This window comes from Kryptolebias marmoratus, linkage group LG4, assembly GCF_001649575.2.
Source record: "Kryptolebias marmoratus isolate JLee-2015 linkage group LG4, ASM164957v2, whole genome shotgun sequence".
NCBI classification, from domain to species: domain Eukaryota; kingdom Metazoa; phylum Chordata; class Actinopteri; order Cyprinodontiformes; family Rivulidae; genus Kryptolebias; species Kryptolebias marmoratus.
In genome coordinates, this window is record NC_051433.1 from 3,644,912 (window position 1) to 3,660,080 (window position 15,169).

General features: G+C 35.9%; 2 protein-coding genes across 8 annotated transcripts in view; one reads left to right on the forward strand and one right to left on the reverse strand.

The window, feature by feature from the left end:
• The window catches only part of matn4 (matrilin 4), a 22,297-nt gene continuing 7,128 nt past the window's right edge, over positions 1 to 15,169 (reverse strand). The window contains exons 2-17 of one of the 2 annotated variants that reach the window (XM_017431508.3): positions 11,474 to 11,623; positions 10,025 to 10,200; positions 9,723 to 9,881; positions 8,712 to 8,943; positions 7,299 to 7,421; positions 6,964 to 7,086; positions 6,202 to 6,327; positions 5,705 to 5,830; positions 5,350 to 5,472; positions 4,782 to 4,904; positions 3,912 to 4,009; positions 3,470 to 3,601; positions 3,161 to 3,344; positions 2,908 to 3,060; positions 1,983 to 2,087; positions 1 to 1,443 (exon numbers count right to left, since the gene is read on the reverse strand). In XM_017431508.3, the coding sequence (XP_017286997.1) occupies positions 1,385 to 1,443; positions 1,983 to 2,087; positions 2,908 to 3,060; positions 3,161 to 3,344; positions 3,470 to 3,601; positions 3,912 to 4,009; positions 4,782 to 4,904; positions 5,350 to 5,472; positions 5,705 to 5,830; positions 6,202 to 6,327; positions 6,964 to 7,086; positions 7,299 to 7,421; positions 8,712 to 8,943; positions 9,723 to 9,881; positions 10,025 to 10,200; positions 11,474 to 11,555 (2,124 nt within the window). In that variant the 5' untranslated portion in view covers positions 11,556 to 11,623 and the 3' untranslated portion in view covers positions 1 to 1,384. Of the gene's footprint in view, positions 1,444 to 1,982; positions 2,091 to 2,907; positions 3,061 to 3,160; positions 3,345 to 3,469; positions 3,602 to 3,911; positions 4,010 to 4,781; positions 4,905 to 5,349; positions 5,473 to 5,704; positions 5,831 to 6,201; positions 6,328 to 6,963; positions 7,087 to 7,298; positions 7,422 to 8,711; positions 8,944 to 9,722; positions 9,882 to 10,024; positions 10,201 to 11,473; positions 11,624 to 15,169 lie in introns of both variants that reach the window. The other variant, XM_017431507.3, reaches the window with a different exon arrangement.
• rbpjl (recombination signal binding protein for immunoglobulin kappa J region-like) overlaps positions 13,542 to 15,169 on the forward strand; it is a 17,950-nt gene continuing 16,322 nt past the window's right edge. For 4 of the 6 annotated variants that reach the window (XM_017431509.3, XM_017431511.3, XM_025009437.2 and 1 more), the window contains exon 1: positions 13,727 to 13,779. The gene's annotated coding sequence lies outside the window, so the exon portion shown is untranslated. Of the gene's footprint in view, positions 13,780 to 15,169 lie in introns of all 6 variants that reach the window. The other 2 variants (XM_017431510.3, XM_025009434.1) reach the window with 2 other exon arrangements.

Here is a 15,169-nt window from a genome sequence, read left to right on the forward strand (position 1 = left end):
AAAATTTCACTTCTTTATTGCCTTCTTTGGTAAAATACAAAGATGCAAAAAAACATATATGAGGAGCTATGAGAAAATATACAAAAACATACAAAGATTAAAATAGTAACGGTATAAATTTATTATGGTATTTTTAAATACAAAACTGCAAATTATAGATATTTGACACACGCAGAGGAGATTTCTTTAAATTTAAACTGAAGATAACTGAGTCACTGAGTGTACTTTGATTTTTTATTTGCATTTTCATTGCATATTTCGTGTTGTTTGGTTACCAATCAATAATAAGCACTCAACAAGCACTGAAAGGAAGACTATAGAATACAATTACTATGTGAAGTGGCCTGTGTTGCACAGAAACTTATACAAAGGCAGAAAAATGCAGACTAAAGATAAAATATTTAAGAAAAAGTTGAATTTTTTTGTAATAAATACTGCATGTTTTTTCCTGTAACAATCTCACATTTTTACAACAGACCACAGCTTTAATGAACAATGAACCTCCCTAAATTGCCTTTTTGTAACATTTAAACCAATTTTTTTTTTCTTTAGATTTTTAACAAAGCCGATCAGGCCTGAGATTAAAAACTGTAGTTTAGAGGCAAGCAAGAAATAATTTTATTTCAAAATAACCCAAGTGGTAATAAAACTTTCCTCAATCCTTGTCCTCCTTATCTGATTTCTTTTATTTGCTTTTCAGCTGTTGGTTATAAAACAACAGAACAACACTCTAATATAAATTCACCAATTAAGCATGTATAAAAAGGAAAAAGCATTAACAGGGCATGAAGAGAAGCAGACGGATTGTGAGCGAAAATGATTGAAATACTTTGTGCGCTCATCTAATATCTACAGTTCACTCATTACATCGAGATTAAAGTCAGCTAATAAGATTTGGAAATGTTCATTTTACACAGAAGAAGTGACTATCATACACAGTCAGCAGTAACAAATGTTATTTCATTTATGCAATAAATGTATTCATCCTTAACTAGAACATGTATTCTGTAAATGCACACTGTCAGGAATGTGAAGGTTCTTGTCTTTTAGTTTTATGAGTTATTATTGTGTAGCTGCTCCTTACTCAGAAATGACTTGGAAAATCATTAAAACAACAACTGAAATTTAATTCTGTACCACAAACTTTCAAATATTTTACTCCAGCAGGGAAAAAGAGCAGAAAAGCCCTTATCGGCTACATTTAAATTTTGGTTTTGTTAATTAATCTGAGGAGTTACTAATTTCCTCTTTGTCCTCTAAGACCCACAAGAGTGTGAATACACTCGTTTAATGCAGGTGTTCACGGGCTCACAGTTTTTCAGATGTGCCCTTCTCTTCTCTTTTACTGTTCTTCCTGCGTGATGTTCTCACTGTGATGATTGCATCACTTCCTGGAGAGAAGCTGGTTCTCCAGTTGCTCCAGGCGAGCAGTCATCGAAGCCAGTGGATGCTGGATTAAGGAACAACAGAAACTGAAAGCATTTAATATAAATGAGCATATACATTTTTTAAAATCCACTGCATTTAGGCCTTTTTTAGCTTGTTTATATAATAAAGGCTGAGATAAAGACAAAACTAGGCAAAGAAAAGAGAAGAGAAATGATGTGCAACAAATGTGCAGCAACTAGAAAAGATATTCATAATTTTTAACATTTCGACATTTTGTCTCGTTAAAACGTTTTTATGTGATAGACTAAACCAAAGTGTTGCATAAGAGTGAAATGGAAGAAAAACAATACATCATTTTCAAAATCTCTTACAAATAAAACTCTGAAAGGCACTTTAAACAGGCAGCATCAAGACCTTAAGGCCAGTGATTTAAAACCTGTGTCAAGATTTAAATAAGAGCTACAAGAATGAAGCGCAACAACAAATAAAGGTAAAGGTTGAAGCTTAAAGTGAAGACTACCAGAACGCTTCAGGTCTGTCTCTAAAATGGAGAGCAAATGGTGACCAACAGGTTAGTTTTTCTGAAAGGATATGTTTTTGTGTGAGCTGCTCCAGGCTGTTAATGGTGGCATGCTGGAACTCCACCAGGTTCTCACAGGCACATGGATCCTTCACCTCGATCTCCCCCTGACTTTCCGCTGCTGGGAGCAAACACATTTTATTCACAGTCATTTTATGTATTCTTTATGTATAATTTGCAGTATTCGTCGATATTTAAGACCATACTATTTCTTATTGTTGCTGTCCTAACATTGTTGAACAATTATTGTTTAACTTTATTGTTGCTCTGGACATTCTAAAATGACAAAGTTTTAAATTTTAATACTCTTCAATGTAGAAAATGTTGTAATTTTGATGTCAGAGTTTGTTATTTCATGATACACTAACATGTGCTCTGATGGTGCAATGTAACATTTTGGCCAGCAGATGGAGCCAAAGAGTAAATCATTTCTACAGTTCAGTCAGGATGTCACACTGGGACCGCCATCATGCAGCAACAGGTCTGCTCATTTTAATTTTACTTTATGGTAACAAAGAAACTAATAAAGATACAAGGAAAAATCTTATAAACTATTTGTTTTCAGTTCAGTTCTGTTTTTTTCTTTTCTTTTTTTTTTTTTTTTTTTACAGATTATTAAAATGCATTTAAAAAGCAGAATACAGACTTTTTCAAAACTGTTTGCATGTTTCAATGCTTTCACAATCCAACCTAATCTCACTCAGAGGGCATCAAGCATGGCTGGTTTGTTAGGACTTCATGGCATCACAAACCAATGCAAAAACATCACAGCCATTAACTGCAAAACTGTTAGTAATGTTACTCACCACAACATTTTAAATTGTTTTGTTTTGAATGAAACCTGAGTACTTTCCTAACACTCATTAAACTTAAGTTTCATGTAAGAATCTTATTATAAAATTTTCTGCACTGCAGTGAGTTCTTTCAGGGCTTTTTACCTGGGCAGACATTAAGTTTGAGGTTCTCAGCGATGGTGCTTATGGCGCTGAAGTCAGTGGTGTAGTAGAAATGTTTGTCCACAGGTTCAGATGCAATCTCACGGAGCTCATCTTCCACAGCTTTTCCTACTCCCACAGCATACATGGTGATTCCTGCGTACACACACAGAAATGTTCAGTCTAAATGAGTTTTATACCACAATCATGTTGCCTGACAGATCCGGTTGTTTACTGGGACTGGGTTGAGCCTGACCTGCTTCCTTAGCCTTTTTGGCGAACTCGCTGATGTCGTCCTGGGACCGCCCGTCTGTGAAAACCAGTCCGACTCGGGGGATGTTGCGACTGGCAGGACGAGCTCCTTCTGCCTCAGAGAAGCTGTTCTCCAGCATGTGCTTCAGCGCCAGTCCTGTCATTGTTCCTTTCTCCATGTATTCCACCTAAAATTAAGAAAATTCAATCAGGGAAGATATTTTTGATGCAAATTATCTTAAAGTGTTGTGGTAAACATTTACTTTTATTATGGAAAATTGAGCTTTTTGCATAAATCTGCTTCTATTAGTACCTTCAAGACTGCAGCCTTGATTTCCTCAGCAGTGTTGTACTTGTTGAGCGGGAACTCTGTCCTGACCCGGCTGGAGTACTGAACCAGACCCACTCTGGTACCGTGAAGAGACACATCTAGAGAGTCAACAACCTGCAGGATAGAAGGAAATGAAGAATATTTATCTAACAATATATTGATTTATAATGCGTCCTTAAATTCAAACTTTGTAACTGTTTGTGTTTGTTTGACTGAAAAAATGTTGGTAATGCTGACATTCATAAAAGAGCTGTTTAGGATCAAGAAGTCCTACAATTTTGTTCTATTTGTATGTATTTATGCTCAGATTTGTTTAGTAAAGTAAAAAAAAGTGCTTTGTTTACATTGACTGCTTCCCTGCATTTCAGAATTGCATATGAAATATTACTGCAGTAAAGAAAATGTGTGAGACGACATGTTCCACCTGGTTAACAAACTTTTTGACGAGCTCAAAGTTCTGAGGTCGGACGCTCTTGGAGCCGTCAATCAGAAGAACCAGGTCGATGTTTGCTGACCTGCAGGCTGAAGAGAAAACATGGGGCAGACTGGAAATGAATAGTGACATAGATGGATATTGGTTCTTTAAAATATTGGGTATTATTTCTGCTTTTTTGCTTCACTTATAATTTGTCAGACATAGCATAAAAAATCTAAACAAAAAAATTAATTACCAACAAATATTAACAAACAAAACAGCAAAATCACATTAAAACAGACAAAAATGAGACCTAAACAACAGCAACACATGCAGTGTTTATCACTTGAAAAATCTATAAGGTTTATTCAACCATTTATTTTATCATTAACTAAAAGATGAAAGAAAGTTTTGATTATAAATTACTAGTACAGATTTTCTTTGTTTCCAAATATCATGTGAAGGTCCGGTGTGAACTTTACTGCCAGAAACCTTCCCTCATCGCCCTCTCTGGGACAGAAAAGTAAAAAAAAAAAGACTCATGTCTGAGTCCAGCCAGGTTTCCCAGACAGAACTGATCTGGTTTTAACATCAGGATGAGTTGTATGTCATTCTTTCATTTATCTTTATTTTACTTTGGAGACATAAACACCTCTCTTTCTTTCTTTAAACTCTGATTCTAGTCATTAATGGTGTCGATCAACGAGCTGCAACCCAGAGAGATACCACCTTTAATAGTAACTGTAGGATTCTGTGATATTAGACAGTAAACAGAAGGTCCTGTTTTGTTCAGATCAGTTTGCTGCAGCGTCTGTTCAGGGAGATGAAATCCTTTCATATGTTTCACAGATCACATGTTTCTGTGCAGGCTGAACTTACTGCCGCAGCTCTTGCCGTCCTCCTGCAGCAGCTGCCCTTCAGGACAAATACAGTAGTAAGATCCAGGAGTGTTCACACACTGGTGCTCGCAACCGTGCTCCACCGTTTTACACATATCCATGTCTGAAAGTACACATTAAATATTTAAATAACACCTCATGACCCTCACAGAGACATGGAAAATTGCAAATCATTTTAAAAAAACTAACTCACATGAAACATTCATCAGAAATGTGTTTGATTTAAGAGACAGGTTGAATGACTTTTGTTGATGTTTAACTCATAAAGATGAAATAAATCAAACATATGAAGCTAATAGAAAATAGATTTTTTTTTAACAAAAGGAAGTTTTTAAGTCTGAAAATTTTTATTTAACAATTCACGATTTTAATATGTTTGTGTTATAATCTGGGTCGTTACAGTTTCAGGATCGTTTTAAGCTGAACGGTATAATTTAGCATTTAGCTCCCAAAGCTATTTTATAGATTAACACAAAACAAGTTATTCCTTGATTAATCATTTCAATCTGGAGTGTAAAGGAGAAAAGTAAAGGTGAGGATTCACTGACTTGTGCAGGTCTTCTTGTCTTTGTTAAGTTTGAAGCCTTTGTTACAGTCGCAGGTGAAAACACCCGGAGCGCTGATACAGATCTGTTCACAGTCATGCTTCCCCTCCGCACACAGGTTAATGGCTGAGACACACACAGGTATACATATATAATTATCCACAAGCTTTATCTAGAGGTAAACATCATTATATTTGTGATTTGATGAGTTATTCCATTAGTTTCTTTTGTGTTTGTAATTTTACGTGTCAGTTAGAAAAGCACAAGTAAACAGAGAAGACATTGTGACAGAAACCACAAAGGAATCCTTTAGCATTAGATGAATGAATTTGTGTATATTTGTACAAGTTTGACCAACCTGAGCAGGTCTTCTCGTCCTCGTTGAGTCTGTATCCCTTGTTGCAGTCGCAGGTGAAGATGCCCGGTCCCATGTTGACGCAGACTTGTTTACAGTCATGTTTGCCCTCAGCACACAGGTCAATGGCTAAATATGGTTAAATATGTTGTGTGTTAAAGCATTTTTCTAAATTACTAAAATAATAATTATCAAATGAGGTAAAAAAATAACTGTCTCTTACATGCAGCTTTCCTATAAATGCTAATGTTTTCAAATTGTTATTAAATGAAAATAATATATTCATTTATAAATCCGCCAATATGATATAAAAGGACAAAGAACAGAAAACATCCACCACTGGTATTATGCACACTTTATTTATCCAACTTTTGTAGGTGTCATCCAAATCCAGGTTTTAGTAAAGTTACAAACATAAATGTTCCAATTAAAACTTCTGTATCAAGAGATAAAACTAAGGTAAGGCAGTTTTAGTGTATTCTTGTCATGTTGGGACCAACCTGAGCAGGTCTTCTCATCCTCGTTGAGTCTGTATCCTTCGTTGCAGTCGCAGGTGAAGATGCCCGGTCCCATGTTGACACAGACTTGTTTGCAGTCATGTTTGCCCTCAGCACACAGGTCAATGGCTACATCACAAACACATGATTTATTAAAAAAACTATTCTCCAGCAAGGTAAAAACTAAAACTGACTGTATCTCACATAATTTCTAATCTCTAAATAACCTTTACTTAATTTGTAGTTATAAATCAGAATAGCTGACAATCTGTCATTAAAAACACATTTTTATGTTACCAAAAATTACATGGCACTGGTGCTTTGAAGATCTGTGTGACTTCAAGAATCTTTGGTTCTCAAAAGGTTGTAAATGTTTTTTTCTTCCTGTCAACAAGACCCTGAGCAGCAGATGTTTCTGTGTGATAATCTGTAAATATCTGCTGTGTGCACGAAAATGTACAAACATGTTGCCTGATGGATGTTTATTGGCTTTCTGGATGGTAAAAAGTTCTTTTGTTGCTGCACATAAATCTTTCCAGTTAAAAAAAGGTTACATAACTGAAGGCATGTTACTGCAGTAAATAGTAATGATTGTTACTTCCTCAATATTTAAAAACCACAGGTACATGGAGTGCAAAAATATCAATATCACTATTTGGAAAAGTGTAATTTTGTCATTTTTTCATAGCTCTTATGATGCCAAATGTGTGTGTGTCACATTGACACTGATAAAGGGTGTGATGTTTGTGTTTGTGTGAGACTGACGGGAGCAGGTCTTCTTGTCAGTGTTCAGGTTGTATCCTTGGTTGCAGTCGCAGGTGAAGGAACCAGGTGAGCTGATGCAGATTTGCTCACAATTGTGTTTTCCATTAGCACACAGATCAATGGCTGTAACATGCAGAAACACACACATGCAAGATCAATAACATGATTTTTTTTTCAGATGTTTTATTATTTATTTTTAAATCAAAAAGTAACTTATGTAATAATTATATATTCTTTGATGTATCTTCATATTTAAAAGGTAAATGTTTAAAGTTAACTCACAGAAACATACACAAAGATTTTAAAATGTGTTCATATTGGAGTTTCTTTATGACCTGCGCATGTTTTCCCGTCCTCATTCAGAGTGTAGCCGGGCAGGCAGAGGCAGTGGAACGAGCCTGGAGAGCTCTCACAGAGATGCTCGCAGCCGTGCTCTGATTCCAGACACAGATCAACACCTGCAGCACCAGGAAGAGCAGAGTCAGCCCACAAATAGCTGCTAAAAGTGGTACTTTATTACTCCTTACAAATAATGTCAATTATATCACTGCTGTTAGGTTTGCATTGGAAATATTTATGACTTTCTAGGCATTTCCAGAAAGACAAGTATTAGAAATAACTACTATTGGTTTATGTAAAAGCTTTTCTTATACTCAGTATTCCAAAAAAATTATTTCTATTATTATTCATAAATGCTGAAATATTTATCACATTCTCATTGAGATTACAAGAAGGCAAATTTGAGGAAAGATTGAACTTATGGAAATTATACATATGTGTTTTAAATTTATTTGTTCTAATAGTGGATCCCACTGTGGCTTATTTTTTATAGTAATTAACATTATCACTTTACACTCATTAGTCTGTTTTGCATGTCTTTTGTTCCTGGTAATCTTGTTTAATTGGTATGTAATGATGGTTATTTGATTCAAAATAAGTTAAATAAAATAAAAATAGGAAACTGTTACAGTTATAGGTATTGTTTTAAAAAATCCACAGTAAAACACTTCCATCCATTCTAACTTTCTATCCTTTCTGTTTCACTGAAAAAAGTTACCTGCATAATTCTTTCAGAGTAATTAAAGTTTAGGGAATTAAATTAAAGGGATTTGAGGAGTCTCTTATGAAAACACATTAAGTAATTTAGGAGGAGAGGGAGACTTTTGTTTTTACTTCAGGCTAGACGTTTAATGTTTTTAAATTACATAAAGAATGTTGTTTTGCCCCAGCTGACCCTGACTGCATAAAGTTTTCATTTTCAGTACTTGGCCACAGGTTTTTATTTGTCTTGTGTTAAGATGACGTTGAATAAAAGTGATCCATTAGTGGAATTAAATGCAAAAGTCAGTTTTCAGAAGGAATAAAAACAAGATCTCAAGTTCAGGAAAAATGAATCCCCAAAGATCAAGTGATTTATGAGCTTCAGTGTCTGCTTAATGCTGTCTTGGGTTGGTTAGGATTTTTACATTTTAATAAAATTATTAAATTTTGTACAGTTTATATTCACTGGGCAGTTTATAGTGTTTACTAAAACAGTGGAAAAATTAATAATCTGACAACCAAACATAAATCAATTAAAAACAGGATCTGGTAATCGTTATAGAAAAAAAGTTTCTTTAACAACAACATATAGTACATGTGTTGAACATCATGTTAATGGTTCTGAATTGACTGAGAAATCATTTAAACAGATGTGGTAAAAAAGGACCAATATGATATGAGGTAATTTCCTCGTCCAGCGGTCTTACCACAGAGTTTGTCCTGGAACTGCAGTCCGAACTGGTGAATGAGATCAAACCTCTCAACTAGGAAGACGTGGTCTTCGAAGGGCGGGGAAGCCATGGCCCTGAGTGATGTCATATCGGCTCTCGCCACCCCTACAGCGTAGATCTCAATGCCTTTTTCTCTGGCCTCAGCTGCCACCTCCGCCACGCGGTCCTGAGGGCGTCCATCCGTCACGATCACCGCCACGTTGGGAACCTGAAGGTGGAGAAAACCACCAGATCAGAGGTGGAGGAGGGAGATGCATTGTGTAAATTCAGTGTTGGAGAGTCAGAGGTTTTACTCAACAAAAGCACCTTTCTTATACCTCCTGAAGCCATCAAAACAGAGAGAGAGATGAAGAGAGGCAGAGAAGCCCGTGTAACTTTGGTTCAACTTGACGGGAGGGTTAGATGATGATCTTTATGTTGTGTTAGGTGCCTAAAAGTTTTGAACTCATAAAACCAAGGCAAATTCAATAAAACAAAACTGTTTAAACAATTATTTTAAAATCTATGTGAAATCTGGTCCAGCTCAAAATTCTCATCATGTTGAATCAGCATTCACACTATTGTTTTCCTGTTTTTTAATTGTTCTGTACATTTTTCTAATCTACTTGTGCATACTTCATGCTAATTTAGCCATTCATATATCAAAACATTCAGCTTATTCAGGAGATGGGTGCTATGGCTTCAGATATTTACAACTTTTCAACTTTTTAAGATATTGAAAAATTTTTATAAATATTTTTTCCATGAAAATACACTGAAAGCTCTTCAATTCCTTTAAAAACATTGTTTTCTTTGACATATGCTTCAGCATGCTTGCTCTATTTTAGTCTTTTTATGCTACATTTGATTTTTTAGCTACTGTTCTGATGTTTTCATCTTTATTTATGTAGTTTAAATCTAATTTTTATTAATTTTTATTGAGCTAAATCATTCTGTCAGCCTAAGACTTCAGGTTCTGGATATGAAACATGCAAATATGTCTGGTACCTTTGGCCTGTCTCCCTGCTGAAGAGTGAAAGCTTCATTCATCAAATATCTGATGGCGAGGCCAGTCATGGTGCCCTGAGCCAGAGGGATTATCTCATTGATGGCTTTCACCAAATTTTCCAGCTTGCTGTGGGTCTTCAGACTGAACTCACTGCGAACCTGAACACAAAAAAGGAAAACAATGTCACCCGAACTGTTCCACTTTTCTGACATAAAATCAGTTCATGCAAAATAAAAAAATATTGCTGAATTTTCACAACAAACAAATTAAAGAAAGTTTGGATTCTGTTTGCAAGCAGCACCTGGCTGGAGTACTGAACAACTCCCACTCTGGTGGTGTCGAGTCCAATATCCAAAGTGTTCAAGATGTCAATCATGAACTTCCTCATGGTCTCGAACTCATGCGGCCTAACGCTGCGGGAGCTGTCGATGAGGAAGACCAGGTCCACTGGACCAGACTTGCATTTCTGGTCAGGACCTGGAAGATGAGTTAACAGTAAAAATATTTTAGTTAGTTGAAGAAAAAAGAACACTAAATCATTAGTTTTTGAGACAAGAACTTTGAAAATAAATGCAGGTGCTCCTGTGGTTTGAGCGATGTTTGCTTAATGGGAATAATCTGTTGTATACATACAACATTAAAAAGTTTCTTCTGTTATTTTACAAATGTAGGCATGTTTTTTTAGACTTATTTTAGTCTCAAATCAGGCTGCAACAGAGGCCTTGTTGGTGCTTGGGTAAAAGCTTTAGCATTTTTAACACCTGGCTTTAGTTTTCCATGGTTTTCAGCTGCCTGCTTTTGTCTTTAACTTTCCTGACTCACTTTCATGCTGTAACATTATCACAGTGCAGTCATGAATGAGGTGAGTGGAGCCTGTGTTTTTGCTGTGGTTTTATAGGTTGGAAAGTGATTATTTGATTAATGCACATTCAGAGTTTCAGTACAAAGGCTGGGCTTAAACTGAAAACCACAAAGGCTTAGTGTCAGAATAAGAAGCCATGTGGGAGTGTTGGGGAGTCTGTCTTTAGTTTCAGCCAGACATGAGCAATGGCAGCTGCCTAACATTTATAAAACAACTCTGGCCACATAAAAGTGGTCACATGCAGATGTAAAATAAATCACCTATAAATGTATATAATAAAAATGACATAAAACATTGTCTTTGAATGAAAACAAGATTCCCAGGAAAAAGAATAGTTTTATCATTTATTCAAAAGCAGAATTAGTAGAAAGTTTGTAGTTTGTATTACCCTGAATTTTATGAATGTTAGGATAAAACCATCCAAGAAGGGGTGGTAAAATAAAGAAAAACAGTGTCTTACAGCTTAAACTAGTGAAGTGTCATAGTTAGTATTAGTTGATGGGTGCTGTGAGCATGTGGTAATTTGTTTGACCCTAAACACCCATTAAAAGAATTTCATAATACCAAACATGCAGTATGATACACACTTGGCACTAAATGCTGTCTTATCTGAATATGGACATTAAAAAACATATAATATTATGACTAAATGCTAATCTGCTTACTTTTGTGGGTTGTAAGTGGTTTTGCACACAGATTTAAAGGCTTTTTACAAAACTCAAATATATCAAAATATTAGAATTAAAATGTCAGCAACACTTATGAAAGCTGTTTTTATTCCCTTGTTGTATTATTAATTCTTTATTTCATTAATTTTACTTAAGCAAAGCAGAATTTGTCATATAAAATCATTTTTGCCCTTCTTCATTTATTTTCCTGCAGACTGACCTGCTTTGGGTCTGGCTGTGGTGAGGACAACCAGAGTCAGCAGAATGAAGCCACTCAGTGCTCGGAGCTGTCTCATCTTCATCCTGAAGACACCGATCGAACAGACGGTTCACCCACAGTTGGACTTGGCTCAACTGATGAAGGATCAAACTGTAAGAAACAGAGTAGCTGGATGAGTCTGAGGTAAAACAGGGAGAAAGACAGAACTGTGGCCAACATAAAGTCATGCAAAGCTTCCATGTGGTTTTGAGCGGATTCAATCAAGTGCTTCGTTAGCATTCAGTGTGGACCTGCATTTCAGAATTGCATTCAATATATCTGAAGCAAACTCTCTTTTTAGTTCCTTTAAAGCACCAAAATCATTTAAGTGATGCTTTGCATAAATTGTAAAAAGTCCAGTTCAGAAAGTGAAGCAGTCTGTGTGGAAAAGGCTGCATTTGAATGATTTTAAAAACAGTTTATCTCATTGTTTCTTGAAGAACCAAACAAAATAAAATCCCTGCTTACATTCAGCTGGTGTTGTGATTTTTATACAGATTCATGACCTGTTTTGATTTAATATCAAACTTGGGATAAAAAAAACAGCAAAAGGCTTTAAGCTAATATTGAAAGAAAATATTTTTCCTATAAAGAAACAATCCAATAATAATTCAAAACAGCAACCAATCAGCCTTAGTCTATCCAAACATTTCTATACCTCAGTGAATTTTACAGATACTGAGTTAAAACTTGGTGAGGTAGTAGCTGAGAGGCATCCACAAAACATACTTCAACTTCTAACAGATCACATGAGATATCACAAGCTCGTGAATAATGTTATTTTTAAGGTTTGACCAAAAATGCTACAACTCGGTCATTTCTCAACATAATAAGATTTTAATCTAAAACACTAGCATGAAAGGCAGAGATATGCATTCCTTCAGGGAATGCTTCCTTTCATTTCTATATATATTCTAGATGGGCTAAAACTTGGATTTTTAATCCCCTGCCTCTCAAAGTTAGTTGAAACACTGCTCTAAATTTCTTAAATATCAAATATAAATAATTTAATTTGGTTCCCATAAGGTTTTACCCATGTGGCTATCCTTGCTACTGTCAATCATAAAATAAAAACCCTGTTTCCTTGCTCTGAGCTTTTCATTTGATTCTTTTGTTTTGTCTCATTTGATGTGTTGACAAAATGTGAATCAGCAGAAAGAGTAAAAACACCTGCAGGTCCTTCCTTCGTGTTTGTGATGTTATGTGTTGCAGTGGGACATTCCAGTCCAGCCCTGTCGTAAACCACTCAGCTGTAAACACCTGGTTAAGGTGCACTGAACTTCAAACTACTGCAAGGCTGACGATAAAAAAATCAGTCTGTGTGTCTGTCTGGATCCCTGCAGGCTATCAGCTCAGCAGCAGAAGGGTAACATTACTGTCTGGGATCTGTTTATGTTCAGGACACTTTTTCAGCTCAGACAGGCAGCAGAAAGGCCACATCTCAGGCTTCAGCTCCACAGAGAAAGAGAGAAACTATCCTGCAGGAATTAATCTCTGTTCCACTTGGAGCCAGAGTCTGTGGTCATCAGACTCAGATGGGAGTCCTGAGTCAACAGATGTCGGCGAGCACAAAGACTCTTTTCTCTCTTTGTGTCTCTGTTTGTCTCGTTGTCTCTCTCTGCAGCGTCTGTTCTTTCTCTCTGTGCAGACTCTCTCTCTTCTCCTGAAATCGTATCCAGTTTTTTTTTTTATCCAGAAGCATCATTGTAGTTAAATAAAAGGTCAGCCAAACATCTGAAGCCCATTATTAATGCTTTTAGGTTCACGCCGCTACATTTTATCCTCTGCAGATCAGGCCCATAATACAGATTATTAACTGCATCAGCTACTTAGAAAACCTGGGGATAAATCAGCTCCTTCAGTTCTCTGTCTTCATCGAGCCAACTCTAACCATTTTCCACAGGGTGTGGTTGATCTCTGACTAGGTTTGGTGGTGACAGTGTAACTTTCATAAATAAATTCATAATTCTTTTGTATTTGGTTTATTGTTTCTGTAATTCTCTTTTATTTCTTTGTTGTTCCTGTTTTTAGTTTTGCTCCCTATTTCCTCTGTGGTATTTGTACCATCTTTCACACTCCCTCAGTAGTTTCCATGTCAGTCTGCCTTTACCACCCACACCTGTTCCTTGTAACTAATCAATCACCTGTGTCCACTTAACAATCACTCTCTGCTTTTAAAACCAGTTCAACCCTTCCCCAGTGGCGCATTGTTGCATTCATGTTCAGTCTGGTTTCTTAGTCTCGTCTGCCTTGTGTTGCCATTATTGGTGAGTTTTGTTATTTAGTCTTTGATGTCAGGTCATCCATTAGTTTTTGTTTTTTTTCTTTAAATAAATTAGTTAAAATTCTGCAAATATGGATCTGCACTCTGGTTCTTTTCCTTGCATGTGTCACCCTGCATAGTTTGTTTAAAAGCTGAACTTTTTAAAGTGATCATGAGAAATATTGTTACATATATTTTGAGGGTACTTACACATTTTGTTTTATTTATTTTCAAACCATTTCACTTAAGTATTTTCAGAGGAATGTTTGTTAAAGCCACTAACTCGTATCCTTACAATAAATGTCTATAAACATGCATTTAAAATGTATAGAATAAATCAATGTTCTACAGCAAGCTGATAAACACAAAATCCCACGTGTTATGAGCTTTCTTTTGCCTAAATGATGAACAGGTCAGTGTTTTTGACTCAACAATTTTCTTTTTTTTTTTTTCAAAACTAGTATATAATTTTTAAAATGCTAAAAGTGTTCTCCTAAAAACAAAATTGTTAGAAAAATTAAAGTACTAATTAAGAAAAACAATGTTCAAGAAACAATGCAACGAAATTTAAAATTATGGCAGTTTTCAGCTTCATTTACTGTCAGTCATTAAATAAATTGTCTGCTTTTTTTAATGCAATGTCCTTGTGTGAGGACCGGGTTCAGGAGGTTAAATCAGTTGCAGAATCAGAAAACGGACGGATGAGTGAACCAGCAGTTACCAAATATGTCCACTAGAGGACAGCACAAACAACGCTTAACCTATCAATTTAGGCTACATCTTTTATTTAAGGTTTCAAATGTGTTTCTTAATTGTAAATAATTGTGCCAAAGCAGACCTGACAGTTGATGTGAAGAATGAGCAGAGAAGAAAAGAATAAAACAGCCTGACAGCAGAAATGGAGTTCCGACGTTATTTAAGACTCGGCTGCAATACCCCCTGATGTCCACACGAGGGCGCCAAAAGCGTTAAAATCAGTCTAGGCACCAGATCAATGAATAGAAATAAGTGGGTAAAGAAAACAGATGGATAGAGATGCAGAAAGAAAATTTGGCTTCATATAAAAAATTTTAACAGATTAAAAAATGCACTGAAGCTAGACAGAGGAGACTTTTACCCTATAAGTCGGCAATAAAATAAACCTGAAACCTGAAGGTTTTTTTTTTTTTTTTTTTTTAAACTATAGAATGTGTGTGTGTGTGTGTGTGTGTGTGTAGGACAAAGACTCCTCAGTATAAATTTTGGTCCTAAAGTAGCAGTAGCCAACACTCCTACAGCCTGGCTTCACCCCCACCCTCTTGAGTATTCATGTCTTCATCACAGTTTGTCCACCTGACAATAATCCACTACGATCCTGCTGCTGCTCGGAACTACAAACACACACTCACACACAT